The sequence below is a fragment of the Diabrotica virgifera genome, chromosome 5, assembly GCF_917563875.1.
Source record: "Diabrotica virgifera virgifera chromosome 5, PGI_DIABVI_V3a".
NCBI classification, from domain to species: domain Eukaryota; kingdom Metazoa; phylum Arthropoda; class Insecta; order Coleoptera; family Chrysomelidae; genus Diabrotica; species Diabrotica virgifera.
In genome coordinates this window covers 158,172,035-158,188,241 of record NC_065447.1, presented here as the reverse complement: position 1 = coordinate 158,188,241, position 16,207 = coordinate 158,172,035, and the positions used below count along the sequence as shown (strand labels likewise).

At 35.1% G+C, this 16,207-nt stretch overlaps 1 protein-coding gene across 1 annotated transcript in view; it reads left to right on the top strand.

Moving 5' to 3' along the window:
* LOC126884531 (uncharacterized) overlaps positions 1-16,207 on the top strand; it is a 267,134-nt gene that overhangs the window by 241,513 nt on the left and 9,414 nt on the right. The window contains exons 4-5 of the mRNA XM_050650480.1: positions 5,718-5,915; positions 12,677-12,914. Of these exons, the coding sequence (XP_050506437.1) occupies positions 5,718-5,915; positions 12,677-12,914 (436 nt within the window). The remainder of the gene's footprint in view (positions 1-5,717; positions 5,916-12,676; positions 12,915-16,207) is intronic.

The following is a 16,207-nucleotide window of genomic DNA, read 5'->3' as shown; positions in this document are numbered from 1 at the left end:
GTGTTTCCGTCAGGTGATATCCAAGTGCCCTTATGTATGTCCCGATGTGGGAAGCATGTCGAACTGATAATCATATTCTTTCCAGCTGCGAAATCTATTAGAAACTGACCATTCTCATTTGTGTCTTTATGCAAACTATGTCTCCCTATTACCCCTATGTACTCTTCTTCTTTTCCGAACTTGGCGTTTGTGTCGCCTATCACCATTTTAATGTCGTTTCTTGATATTGAGTCATAGATTCGTTCTAAATCTTGATAAAAGGCTACCTTAGTGTCTTCTTCCTGTTCATTTGTGGGACAGTGTAAATTTATAAGGGTTATGTTAAAGAAATGCGTTTTTATCCTAAGCTTGCAGATTCTTTCATTGATGGCTTGAAAATCTGTTATCAGGTGCTTCATTTTATTATCTACGATAAAGGCTACTCCAAACTCTTTATTTCCTTCATCTTTACCGCTATACAGTATAGTGTGTGTTTTAGTGTCCCGGATACCTTTTCCCAACCATTTAGTTTCTTGTACTGCAGTGATTCCTATTTTATATCTTTTCAGTTCGTGTAGAAGGATCCTCTGTACTCCTGGTCTATTTAGCTTTCTGACATTCCATGTTCCCAGCATAAATTCCATATTCCGTTGCCAAAGTCGTCGTCTTGATATCCGTCTATTCCGAGGCCTATCTGAAGGTTTCGTAGTAGTACTTTTTTACAAGAATAGGTTACTGGCCTATCGCCCAACCCCCTTTTCGGAGGACCATTTCTCCCTTCCTCGTCAGCCCTGACCCTACTTTCTACTGGGGTTGGTTACCCAATCTCCGGTAAGGTTGCTCAGGTTCTCCAGGGTTCACCCGTGCAGCCCAAGCCGCACTTCGTGGAGGTGAGGATAGGAATTGAGTAGGAGAGGCTAGAGATGCTAACTGGAAACAGCATCTTGTATTGCGCTTCACTACCCCATTTGAACCCCTCGTATTTCGTTGATATGGTGCATTAATTGTCTCGTGAAATAGTCTTGTCGAATATCATTCGAGAGAAAATTATTTACCGGCTAAATTTTCTCCTGGTTTCATTCAAGTTCGTTGCCTTTTGGTAATTTTCGCTTATGAAATTTTGACAAAATCACTCGACTGACGTCTCGTGATTTAAGTCAAAATTTAATTCGCGAAAATTGCCAAGCAACAAACTTTCATACCAGTCGAAAATATTGCCGGCAAAATTTTCTCCCTTGTGATATTATATACGATAATATAATTTTATCCTTTAGAGCACGCCAATATATTAAGCAAAACATGTTTTTATACCGTCTCTAACAGTATAAAAGACGAAACGGAAAGCCATTTGATTATTTCTCGGTGCGTTGAACTGAGGATAATCAACAAGGATAATCAACAAGGTGAGTTAAGTATATCCCGACTATATTCCGAACCCCGATATCTTGACGAGCTGAGCGATTTCGACGGTTCACAAACCACATCCCTTATGAGAGTTGATCGTAGGTCCTTACATATCTTTTCCCCTGGCGAGTTGAGCAAGATGTCCTCTCCTTATACGTCCATTTTACATTAATAAATAAATGCAATTCCTAATCCACTCGATCGTCGTTTAGTATCATTCATTAATGTATTAAATATCGTCACATTGGCCCGAGGTTTACGAAAGTCCGATATGTAGATTGTAATTAACAAGTAATTTAACGAGTAATTAAGGCTAATTACCGTTTTTTTTTTGTATATCTTGGCTTTCAAATAGATATCTTAAAAACGAATCCTGTCTCCGACTGAATTTGTTACCCGATATCATCATATTGGCACCCGAGCAGGGACTTCGCCAGGGGGAAAGACATGTAAGGGTCTACGATCAACTCTCGTAAGGGATTGGGTTTGTGAACCGTCGAAATCGCTCAGTTCACCAAGACGACGGGGTTCGGAAGGTTTCGAAATATGGTCGGGATATACTTAACTCACCTATTATACCTTGTTGATTATTTTTAGTTCAACACATCAAGAAATAATCAAATGGCTTTCCGTTTCGTCTTTTATACTGTTAGAGACGGTAGACGGTATAAAAACACGGTTTGTTTAATACATTGGCGTACCCTAGACGATAAAACTATATTATCGTCACAATTTATTCTCTCTTCTTGTTACTGTGCAGCTTCTTCTTAGGAATTATATCTCTGTTCCTCTTCTTTTGGTTTTGGTTTTCTTATTTATTGTCCAATTTTCACACCTATAAGTGAGGATACTTCTTGTCACTTGTCATGGTATTATTATATTCTTCTTTTTGTGTTTCAGCTCATGTGCTTATCCCACAGGACCGGGTCCAATTTTCGTATGCAGTCTCTTGTTGGTCCTAGTTTTTTTTATATCTTCTTCCGTTGTTCCTTTGTTCAATATTATGAAACCTAAATACTTGTACTTGTCTGTTCCTTTGAATTGTTTACCTTCGTCTACTTGCAGATGTTTTATTTCTGTATGCTCCGTTGTTAGGTATCCAGTTTTCTTTCGGTTTATTTCCATCCCATTGTTTGTATATTCCTATATTGTATTTTATCATCATAAAACTGAGATCATCTTCGTCTTGTGCGATCACTATTTGGTCGTCAGCAAAACTTACGGCGACGGTAATCAGGTATGTAATGTATTGACAGCAGTTGGTTTGAGAACGGTGTTCTTCGTATATTGTTCAGATTTAAAATTATATTACATATATGTTTGGAGGGATGGTTGTGGCTATAAGATCCGGGAAACGATAGGTATCGTTAATAAATAAGATTCTTCTTTAGCTTTAGTTCCTTTCCTATCAAGGATTGAATATCACCAACAACGGCGTAACCAGGATGATCCTAAGGGGGAGGGGGTTACAACTTCAAAATGGCTTGATTTGTCAACATCACAATGGTGTTAAACGTATACAGCTCAAAGTAAATCCCAATGGGAGGGGGGTTATAGCCCCCAACCCACCCCTGGTTACGCCTATGATTACCAAGGCGAATCTAATTTTCATTCTCCAGTTCATTCCATTCTCCCCATAAAGTTTCTCATCAAAGATATTCTTGTGTGGTTAGATGCCTTTGTCCTTGGATCTTTTGCAGAAACGTGTATTTTGGTCCCGTCATTAGCCGTCCCAAATATTTCAATTTTTTTAATTTTAATTTGGGGAAATTACCATATTAAATTTTCTGGCGGTTATATTAAATGGTCCAGCATACGTTGTAAATCATCTTCACTTTGAAAGATTAGTATTGCGCCGTCTGCCTAACAGAATATTATAAGTTGTTTTTTCCCATTTGGTATCCTTTTTCAGTTTTATACTTTGTCTTATTTATTGTAATGTTTGTATAATGAATTAGATTCTTACTGAAGATAATATGCTTAGTTTTCTTTCCATTAATCTATATTGGAATTATTGCATTTTTATTGCAATTTTATTGCATGTTTTTAAGATTATAAAATGGCAAAAATCTATTAGACCTGGATCCCGCGTACCAAAAAACAGTTGATTAATAGCAGCCTGAAAATTTGTTAATAGCTTAACGGTGTCTAGTCGGACAAACTTTGATGTATGGGAACACTGGCACAGGGGAAGTTTTAATTGTGGACAGGTTAACGTCAGACTACGAAAACGTTCCATGCATTTTGTCGAAAAGAACTTCCAATTGTTACCATTCCATTAAACTCTCATGCAAAAGTCAGACTGGTGTTTATCACCAACTGGGCATTTTAATGGACCAATTACATCCAACAACTCTTTAATGATGAAAGAGGAGAACTGTCATTAGAAATCACAGAGGATACCGGACCACCAATATTAAGAGACGAAGTCATCTATGCCATTAAAAACACGAAAGAGGGTAAAGCTACTGGACCAGATGATGTGCCCATCGAATTATTAAAACTTATTGATGAAGATTGTATTGATGTAATGGTTGAACTCTTTAATCTAATATATCAGACTGCCACAATCCCCAAACAATGGCTGCAATCGACCTTTGTAGCAATTCCCAAAAAGTCAAGTGCAATAACCTGCTCGGATCACAGAACAATATCTTTAATGAGTCACACACTTAAAACATTTTTGAAAATAATACACAGTAGAATTGTTAAAACTCTCGAATATGAAATCAGTGACACACAATTTGGCTTTAGAAATGGTATGAGCACACGAGATGCTTTGTTCGGCTTGAATGTGCTGGCCCAGAGATGCATGGACATGAATCAGGATATGTACTTATGTTTTGTAGACTTTGAAAAGGCATTTGATAAAGTTCAACATAAAAAGCTTGTAGATATATTAAAAAGCAAAAATATTGACAGTCGTGACATGAAAATTATATCTAATATATATTGGAATCAAATTGCCAAGATAAGAGTTGACAACCAGGACACCCAAGATATCAAAATACAGAGAGGAGTCCGTCAGGGTTGCGTGCTGTCTCCACTACTTTTCAATGTCTACAGTGAAGCGGTATTTCAAGAAGCGCTCTCAAATTCAATAGAAGGTATATCTATCAATGGAGAAGTTTTGAACAACTTACGTTTTGCAGACGATACAGTAATAATAACAGATAACAACAATGATTTACAGAACGTAATGCAACGCCTTAATGAACGCTGTCATGAGTACGGACTGAAGATGAATTTAAAGAAAACTAAATGCATGATCATAACTAAATCAGCACACGTAAACATCCAATTAACTATTGAAGATACTGTGATTGAGAGTGTGGATAACTACAAATACTTAGGAACATGGATAACATCAAATGTAGACCAAACCAAAGAAATTAAGACACGTATTGAAATAGCACGTGCATCATTCATTAAACTTAAAAAGTTTCTTTGTTGTCGGGATATAAGGTTAGAACTACGCCTAAGGATGCTTCGATGTTACGTGTTCTCTACTCTTCTTTATGGCTTGGAAGCGTGGACGTTGAAACAAGTCCATTTGAATAAGTTGGCCGCCTTTGAATTTTGGTGTTACAGAAGAATCCTACGAATATCATGGATTCAAAGAATGTCGAATGTGGAAGTAACTAGAACGATAGGAAATCAACCGGAAATAATACTAACTATCAAAAGACGAAAACTTGAGTACTTGGGACATGTGATGAGAGGGCAAAAATACGCAGTATTACAACTTATTATGCAAGGCAAAATCCGAGGAAAGCGAAATGTGGGAAGACGAAGAACATCCTGGCTTAAGAACTTACGGGAATGGTTCGAATGCAGTAGTGCAGAGATATTTAGAGCGGCAGTCAACAGGGTCCGCATTGCCATGATGATTTCCAACCTTCGATAGAAGATGGAACTTAAAGAAGAAGAAGGGCATTTTAATGAGAACATGTCAAATGACAGAAAGAACATGTCAAATGACAGAAATCATGTTGGTTAGTAATAGCATTGGGTAGCAATGGGTAGTTTATAAATCAATGGTAATAGCAGTCCAGTCTGATTTTTGCATGAGAGCTTAATGAAAGGGTAACAAATCAATTGGAAGTTTTGTCCGACAAAATACATGGGACGTTTTCGTAGTCTGTCGTTCGAAACCTGTAACCTGTTCCACAATTAAAATTTCCCCTGTTCCAGTGTTCCCCTACATCAAAGTTTGTCCGACTAGACACTGTTAAAAATTTTCAGCTGGCTATTAATAAACATGTTTTTGGTAGATACGCGAGATCCAGGCCTATGTATAATTTTACTATAAAATTAATTACATGTTTTTTTAGGTACATTCAACAGTAACAAGGCCGGATTTGTATCATCTCCAACCGACTACTACCTACGTCCTTACTTTTTAACTGTCGATACATTGACCCCAAAGTTCTTGTGTCTAAAGTCTTACTGTACTGGTCCAGAAAAAACTGGAGTTAGAATGCAAAATCTTGTTATTGACTTTATTGAAGCTATAAAAGGAAAAACACCAGGTAAATAGACTGTAAGGCTAACTCATGTATTTACCCAAGCGATTCTAGTCGGGTTAATAGCGCTTTTGGGAAAATCACTACCATTCTTTAAAAAAGAATACATAGTTGGTCAACGCAATGAATAAATTTGTTTGACTGAGGATTTTACGTTCAAAACAGCATAGACGTTCTTCGTCGATTTTTGCAATCGTCCACGTTTCAGACGCATAATGCCCAAACCAACACGGACCACGCTGCAGCGCTACTCTGTGGATCCACAGAGTAGCTGAAACAGGCGATTTTCTAACGCCGGCGACTACGCTGCGAAGTGGATCGTTTGGAAGGGTGCGGCGGGTAATGTAATGGGTGAGAAAAAAAAGTTTGTTCAAATGATTAAAAACTTGCCGGCTAATATTTTTTTAAAAAAGTGTGTTCGTCAAAATCAGTGTTTATAATGTCCATAGTTTTAAATATTTTATAAAATTTCATACTTAAATAACTTTAATACTTAAATAAACTCCATAAATGGAATTAAGAAGAACGAGACAAAAACAGCTATATCACAGAAAGAAGCACATAAAAAATCAACCAGTACATCTGGTATCCTATAGGTGTAAAATAGTTTGATACAACCTGACAACCGAGTGAAAGTGAAAAACATGTTAGCTTGCAACCCTCTTTTGATTGATATATTATCGTTTTGTTTTCAACAACAAACAATAAAACCTTTTTTGACCTAGAATGGGACCCCACTATTTAACATAAATAAACAAACAAGATTGTGAATACCTATTTGTTTTGTTCAGTTCAAATGCATCCAATGTATAATAAAATGTAGGTAAATATAAATATGTAATAGAGAAAACATTGCTTATGGGATTTATTCTTTTCGATAGGACCTTCTTTAAAATCAGAAACAAATAATTCAAAGATGACGTCCCACGGTTTTCCTTTTAATGACCTATAAATATGCCCTCGGGTTCTTGTATCACATATTATATCCGGTCTGTTTTGCACTTCAATCAAAAACCGTTCCGAATCGAAATTCATTTTAGGTGCTCACCCTATAACCTCTCGTAAACATCTGTGGCGGCTACAAAAGTGGTCCGTCTGAATTGGGTTTGTCACTAGTGGACGCCACTAGCAGTGACGCTCGGCGACTGTGGCCGACTACACTCGCTCGTGTGGGGTGCGACGGCCACTCTACATAAGAACCCACGGTAAATCATCGTCAGCCACTCTGTGGATCCACAGAGTAGCGCTGCAGCGTTTACACCTATCCTATAGGATACCAGATTATGTACTGGTTGATTTTTTATGTGTTTCTGTCTGTGATATAGCTGTTTTTGTCTCGTTCTTAATTCCATTTATGGAGTTTATTTAAGTATTAAAGTTATGTAAGTATGAAATTTTATAAAATATTTAAAACTATGGACATTACAAACATAGATTTTGACGAACACACTTTTTTAAAAAAATATTAGCCGGCAAGTTTTTAATCATTTGAACAAACTTTTTTTCTCACCCATTACATTACCCGCCGCACCCTTCCAAACGATCCACTTCGCAGCGTAGTCGCCGGCGTTAGAAAATCGCCTGTTTCAGCCACTCTGTGGATCCACAGAGTAGCGCTGCAGCGTGGTCCGTGTGGTTTGGGCGTAAGGGCGTAAGGCTTGATAGGAGTTTTGTATATTAATATTTTCGTTCTTTCTGTGACGATGTTTGATGTTAAAGGTTTCTTTAATCCATAGTATGCTTGATACAATACGTCTGTTAATTTCTGCAGTTATTATATTACTTTGGTTGATTTGAAAACAGATATATGAATTATGTTACTATTTCGAAAGTATATGTTTCAACCGTTAGATCTTACTACAGTGGAACCCCGATAAGTCACAACCCGATAACCCGGAAGTCCGGCTAACCCGGACCGATTTTCATCAGATAAACATTTTGATTTTCAGTATTTTGTATTTTGACGACACCCGATTTGGGCGTCGAAATGTTAATAAAATTATTTTTCAATTTAATTGTGGCTTATTTCCTATCAAAATACATAGTTAATTATCAGATAAACATTTCAGCAATAAAAATGTATGTAATATAATATTTGAGAGATAATGTGTATTTGTGTAATTTGAACTATACGATAGTAAAAATGACTCATGGCACACGCCGCGCCGGCAGAAACAACAGACACCTGTCTGTACATAGTATTCCTTTATATATTTCAAACAGCATTGTTTATAAAGACTAAAAGACTACCTATTTTAAAAAATTCTTTTTGTAAAAATTCTCAAACAATGGTCTTTAGTTTTCACTGTTCTTAAATAACATCACATCGATTGTGACTGTATTGTGTGTAGTACAGTCGTGTATTATATTATAATATAATATTGTTCGCTTCCGTTTGCTTACGTTTGTGTTTGCGTGTTTTTAGTAAACTAGATGTGTAGGTACTGTGCATACCTATTTATATAATATTTCATGTTATTTCAATTCTAACGGAGTTTATCTGTAAGTATACCGTATTTTATTAATTTTTACCATATTCTCCGGCTAACCCGGATTTTCGATAACCCGGATCGGCCGCGGTCCCGATTAATCCGAGTTATCGAGGTTCCACTGTACTTGCTTATTATTTGCCACCTTCATATACTCAGTTTTACTAATAGTACTGACGTGTAGCCCCATCATTTTTGTGCTGCTTCCAATGCCGTGAACTATTGGTCAGCTTTTCTTCTTGCTGTGATATCGACGCTATCCTCATACGCTAGTATTTGTACACTCCAAATTATGTAAAAATCGTTAAAAATAAGTTAAAACTAGCCTTCATATGACATATGACACTTGCCATATGATATCATTTAAAATAGTTTTACAAAATGAAGAATTTTTATATTTCAAAAATAGTTGGGGCCCATTTGGATACCCACTCCAGAGTTCGCAGCCTAGTAGTGAAAAAATCAATTGTTTTTTTTTTATATATTTATTTATTTTATATTCCTTGTCCCCCTTTACTTCCAGTGATATGAATAGGGTTTATGCTAGGTTTATGGATTAGGGTCATGCTTTTTTTCTCACATCTAACCTTCACATATGTTTATTATACAGTCTATCCTAAACCCTGTTTTCAGTGCGTCATTAATTTTGACGTCATGTAAGATTTTAAGAATGTCGCGAATCACTGCATGCCATATTACTTAAATCTGACAGTTGTCAGAATATTTATATTTATGTTTATATAAATATCAATATTTGTATAAATATTTGCCAGAACCTTAATATTTAAAATACATATTTTAAGGAACAAATAAGCAAATATAGAATACAATTGTCATTATATCCGTTAAGATTGTGAAAGTACTGTCACGATAGATTACTTTTGTTTTAAATTATCTTTATTAGCATCATGGATTGGTTATCTATTAAGGGCCGGTTGTTCGAACGCTAATCAACAATGATCACTATCAAATATTTTATTACTGTCACCAACTGTCAATGTCAACTTTGATTGGGTTGCTGAAAACATAATTGATTATAATTATGAGATTAGTTAATCAATTAACATAACAATTATTAACATAATTGATTAACTAATTTCATAATTGTAATCCATAATTATGTTTTCAGCAACCCAAACAAAGTTGATATTGACAGTTGGTGACAGTAATTAAATATTTGATAATGATCATTTTTGATTAGCGTTCTAACAACCGGCCCTTAGAGTATGGAAATTGTCAATCAATTATACATCTATAAGTATAAGTCGCTTTAATATGGAAATACCCTTCAAGAAATAGGTAGGCTACCTACATAATGTTCGAAGTTCTATGTATAATAATCACGGACGTACGTTTTTTTTGTCACTTCGAGCTTAATGCGTTAGAACGAATTCGAGAAACTATGACGCACTGAAAAAGGGGTTTGGGATAAACTGTACGAGCTCATTTTAATAACTTTAAAATCTACATTCACCGGCACAAAATTCCGCCACCCAAAATGTTTGATTAAGTTTGATAATTTATAACTTTATTATTTGTACTCAATTTATTATTTGCAATGGGATAAGACAGGGGGATTCCTTGAGTCCTTTATTATTCAACCTGATCATGGACGAAATAATAAAAAAAAAGTAAGAACTAAAAAAGGATACCAAATGGGAGAAAAACAACTTAAAATAATCTGCTATGCGGACGATGCAATACTAATCTCTCAAAGTGAAGATGATTTACAACGTATGCTGCACCATTTCAACATAATCGCCAGAAAATTTAACATGTTAATTTCCTCAAAAAAGACAAAATGCATGGTTATAACAGCAGATCCAATAAGATGTAAATTGGAGCTGGAAGGTCAGATAATAGAACAAGTGATGGAGTTTAAATACCTAGGCATCACACTATCTAGCTACGGAAGACTCGAAACAGAAGTGGAAGATCAAGTGAATAGAGCAAACAGAGCCGCAGGTTGCCTGAATGACACAATATGGAGAAATAAAAATATCGGAAAAGAAATGAAAGGCAGAATTTACAAAACAGTCATCAGACCAATTTTTGACATACGCGGCAGAAACACGACCCGACACAGAGAGGACAAAAAGATTGCTCGAAACAGCGGAGATGAAAACCCTTCGAAAAATCGATGGTAAGACTCATGGGACAAAGCTAGAAGTACAGATATACGACGGAGATGCAAGGTGGATAACATTAACAACTGGGTAAGAAACAGAAGAATAGAATGGAATGACCACATAAGCCGAATGACAACAAATAGGGTAGTCAGGACAGCGAGAGACGGTTCCCCAATAGGAAGACGATCAGTGGGAAGACCACGAAAACGATGGAACGACAACTTACTAGAGGCACATTGAAAAAACAGACCGAGTCATGTCTATACAAAATAAAGAAGAAGATTATTTGTACTCCGATTTTCAAGATTATTGCATCAGTTTGTAGGTACATGTATTGATGTCGTTTGTTATTATTCCGGTGACAAAAATTTTTTGCTTAGATGGCATTAGACGGGGGGTGAATGGAAGCGTTGTATTTTCTCCTAACTTTAAAAAATTCTGTGGAAAGATTGGAGAGCTGATTGTGTTTCATACTCCTTTAGTATTATCCTGGAAGTATCACTAAGGTTTTGCTTTTTGAATAATAATTCGAATATCTCTTTTCTTGTAAAAGCTATAAATAAAAACACTGCTTTGAAGGTTTATTTAATTAGAAATATCAAACGCACTAAAATTAACAAAACAAAATTAACAACAAAACGAAACAATTCAATAGCAGGTGTTTCCACCTCTTGCAGCAACGACTGCTCGCAATCTGTTTGGCATCGAATAAAGCTGCGTTATCCTTACCTGGGGAATGGCCCGATATTCCTCTACCAGGGCCATAAGTGTACCAAATTTTCTGGAGGCATAGTATGACGGCGAATAGCTTTTTTAATTCATCCCATAAATGCTCAATAGGATGAGATCGGGGCTGCATGCGGGCCGTTCTCATCTTATCAATCCAATCTCTATTTTACGAGTCAATCAGTGTTTTTATTTACAAAAAATAGTACAGCTGTTACAAGAAAAGAGATATTCAGAATTCAAAAAACAAAATTTTAGTGATGCCTCCGAGATAATATGACAGGACTATGAAACAAAATCACCTTTTCCATTTTTCCATAGAATTTTTTAAAGTTAGGAGAAAATACAACGCTTCCATTCACCCCTCCTGTATAATACCATGCAAGCAAATTTTTTGAAGTTATTCTTTAGGCGCGATGCGATTGAGAGTAAAATTTCATAAATCTGCGCGCATGCGCACACAGACAGTAATAGTTCGTTGCTAATCTTTCAAGATAGGTATGTATGTATCTGTATCAGTGCAAATAAGTCATTAAAAGAATATATTAGTGTTTTTAGTAAATGTATTATTTATTATAATTTTTGGATTTGTCTTTCTCTGTAGTAAGATCATAAAATATTATGTAGGTAGGTATAACATTTTTATAAGTCTATTTGTCACCGTGTTGTGTAATTATATCCGAAATTTACGTCTCATTTAAAGAAGTTCGGTGGCGTAGTTGGTAGAGCATTGGGTCAGTGATTGGAAGGTTGCACAGGTCGCGGGTTCCAATCCTGGACGATTCATATATTTTTTTAATTTTTGGTTGTTTTAATAAAAAAAATTTGAAAGTGGTAGATAAGAAAGTTAGTTTAATATTTAAATAAAATACAAATACCTGTTAAGTATATTTACTTCGTTGAAATTATATAATAGAAGAATAACTTCTTACGTGACAAAGTACACACACATTCTTTTTTTGTTATAGGAATAATACCAAACGATATCAATACGACATGTACCTACAAACTGGTGCAAGAATCTTGATAATCGGAGCACAAATGAGGCGCTCAGAGCAACAGTGGCAAATGTTGCCAAAAACAAAGTATTGAGATAAATGCAATCTTTGCATTCGTATTTACATTGTGCTTATGGGATGGCGCTACAAATTACGTAGCGCCATTTAGCCAAATATAGAGGTAGGTTGCTTGTTAATAGGAAGATTTAATGTTGCTGATTTTATTGATATATTAATCTAAAAATGCTTAATTTGTGGGTTAGGCCACTGTTCCTCTGAGCGCCTCAAATATCTAATAAAGTTATAAATTGTCAAACTTAATCAAAAATTTTGGGTGGCGGAATTTTGTGCCAGTAAGTGTATTTTACATGCTATTTGTGCTTGATGCTCGTTTTTGTTATACATTATCAATTACGCATTTTTAGGATTCGGTCTATTCTGGATGAACACGTTCAGTCACGAGAACGTTAACTGTCCATCTTCTATGGATGATGATTTTGAGCTTTATTTTAAAAAGCTGGCTGCTAAAGGACATATGGACGATTCAATTATAATCTTTTTTAGTGATCACGGTTTTAGATTTGGTAAAATAAGACTGACCCCTACTGGTTGGCTTGAAGAAAGGCTTCCATTCATGTACATTTGGGTACCGGAACGTTTTAGGTAAGCAGGAGATACAAATTAGTCATTAAAAGGCAAGATTATTATTAACAAATTAGGTTAACTCGTTCTTGTTGAAAATCATTACATCATTTTATGTAGTGAATCATAAAGTTTGTTCAATGAAATAAATTAAGGTAGTCGAATGAAGTTAAAAAATAGAGTGAAATTAAACAAATCAACAGAGCTTTTATTATTTTTAACAGTTAAGTTTTGAGACCCGTCAACTTCGTTTAATTCCTTTATTCTAAACAAACTGCTCTTATCTGGGATCGTACCTATCATTTACGAGTGTACAAAACCGATGTAAGACGTATGCTGCAGAAACGGTTTCATGACATCTCGTAACGCGACAGTTCGTAACCGGACAAATGGTAACGGAGAGTTAACGAGTTAACGAATCAGTATCAGGATAAACTTTTTTAAGGCATTTCATATTTCGTATTTCAGAATATAATAAAAGTTTTTAAACCAATTATTAAAGTACTAAAAGTCATCCCTCTTATCAACTATAACCGTTAATTGAATACCCTAACCATCCCAACGCTATAACCAATCACAGGTAGCCCAATAAATGACCGTTTTGGAGTGCAATTTCCAGGGGCAACTCCGAATTGTATGAAAATTTGGATTTAGGTTCTACTTACCCTCCACTTCAAAGTTGAATTTGTGCCGTTGGTTGCTTTTACTTGGGGGGTGACATTTACCCCTTCTCGGGGGGTGAAAAACGCGTGTTTAAAATGAGGCCGGAAATGGATAAATTGACTTATTTTAAGCACCTTTTGTTCTATAAAGTTTTTTACGTAACTCATACTTTTCGAGTTATTCGCGATTTAAAATGTTGATTTTTCGACAAAAAAACCGTTTTTCCCAAATAACTGAAAAAGTAAATATTTTATCGAAAAAATATTTTTAGCAAAAGTGTAGCCTATAAAAAAACGAAAAAAATGATGTACCAGTAAAGTCTACAAATTGAGTAGAAGCAAAGTTGTAGCTCATGAAAAATACGTTCTTATTCGTCTAATTCCAAATCGAATAATTCAACGCAAAATCACCGATGAAAGAAGCGTTTTTCGGGAAAACCTTATTAACATTTTTAAAGCATCGAAAAAAAGCTTATTATTTGTTTTTTACAAAAGTTTACAGCATCAAAAATAAACGTGTTACACTGAAAAAAAAGTTGGCCCTTTTTTTTTGGTGAAAAAAATCGTGAAAACCTCCCTCTATTTAGCACCCTAAATGAAATTAATCGTTTGGGTTTACCATCTATTTTAACTGTATGTGTATTGTTTATATGATCTGTAAGTTTGATTGGTTTGAAGTGCTTATTTTTTAAAACATTTGGTTTTATAGTAAAAAAAAATTTTCTAAAAATTTTTGAAAAATTTCATTTTTTCAAAATAACTTAAAAAGTATTAGTGATAAGAAATATCTTAAAGAATAAAAAAATGTAGGTTTTGCAATTATAAATATACTAGTTTATTTTGTTTCTCCGTAAGACAAAAATTGGTTAATATATGGCTGTTCAAAATTTGCATACACTCATGATTAGTGACCCATTCAAGCTTTCTCAATTATAACCCTTTCAAAAATAAACACTTTAAACCGGTAAGACTGACAGATTATATAAAAAATAGATAGGTAAGTAAATTGTTTGTAAAGCGGTAGCGATTAATTTCATTTGGGGAGCTAAACACGGCGAGATTTTCATGATTTTTTACAAAAAAAAAGAGGGCCAACTTTATTTTGAGCGTAACTCACTTATTTTTAATTCTAAAACTTTTGTTAACAATTAAAACAAAGCTTTTTGTAAACACTTTAAAAAAAGTTTAAATGGGTTTTTCCCGAAAAGTGCTAAATTTTTCGGTGATTTCACCTTGAAATATTCGATTTAGAATTAGACGAATAAGAACGTATTTTTCATGAGCTACAACTTTGTTTTTATTTGATTGATAGACTTTACTGATACACCATTTTTTTGGGTTTTTTATAAGCTACACTTTTGCGAAGGATATTTTTTCGATAAAATATTACTTTTTGAGTTATTTGCGAAAAACCGTCCGAAAACGTATTTTTTTTGTCGAAAAATCAATATTTTCAATGGCAAATAACTCGAAAAGTATTGACTTACGTAAAAAACTCTATAGAACAAAAGTTGCTTAAAATCAGTCAATTTATGCATTTCCGGTCTTATCTTGAACGTATGTTTTTTCACCCCCGAGAAGGGTGACTGTCACCCCCCAAGTAAAAGCAACCAACGGTACAATTTCAACTTAGAAGTGGAGGGTAAGTAGAACCTAAATCCAAATTTTCATGCAATTCGGAGTTGCCCCTGAAAATTACACGGTATCGCCGAATTTCCCGTTCATTTACTGGGCTAAAGGTTTATTATAATAACAGGCAATTATAGGTAATCATTCCTTTACAAAATGTTTCACGCATTACTTCATTATTCTTTGTCTATGTATGTATATGCAAATTTAGGGAACAATAAAAGCGATAAACTTTTAAAAATATTGTTAAAAGTTTGTATGTATTTAAATATTTGTTTGTGTTTAAAGACTTTTAATATATGTATTCTGAAAAACGAAACATAAAAAGTGTAACATGTTTATCCCGGTACTGATTCGTTAAATTGATAAACATAATTTCAATTATAACTGTAATAACAGTTAGTTGCCGCGTTAACAAAAATAAACAGAATAATTCAATTTTGACGTTACGAATTGTCCGTTACGAATTTGTATCATCATTCTCTTTGCCTTATCCCTATGCGGGGTCGGCTTCCCTAATTGCATTTCTCCACATAATTCTGTCTTGGGTCATATCAATGTTAATCCCCTTTACCAACATGTCCTGCCTTATCGTCTCCCCCCAGGTCTTCTTTGGTCTTCCTCTCCTACTCTTTGGTCTTCCTCTCCTACTCCTTCCAGGAATCTGCACTTCAGCTATGCTTCGTATTGGATGATTAACGTCTCGACGTTGAACATGACCAAACCATCTTAACCTATGCTCTCTCATTTTGGCATCAATTGGTGCCACACCTAGACTTCCCCTAATATACTCATTTCTAATTTTATCCTTCTTTGTCACTCCACTCATCCATCTAAGCATTCTCATTTTCGCCACATGCATTCGTTGTTCCTCTTTCTTTTTCACTGCCCAACATTCAGTTCCGTACATCATAGCCGGTCTTATGGCTGTTTTATAGAATTTTTCCTTCAGCTTCATTGGAATTTTTCTGTCACACAACACACCACTCGCTTCTTTCCACTTCATCCATCCAGCCCTAATTC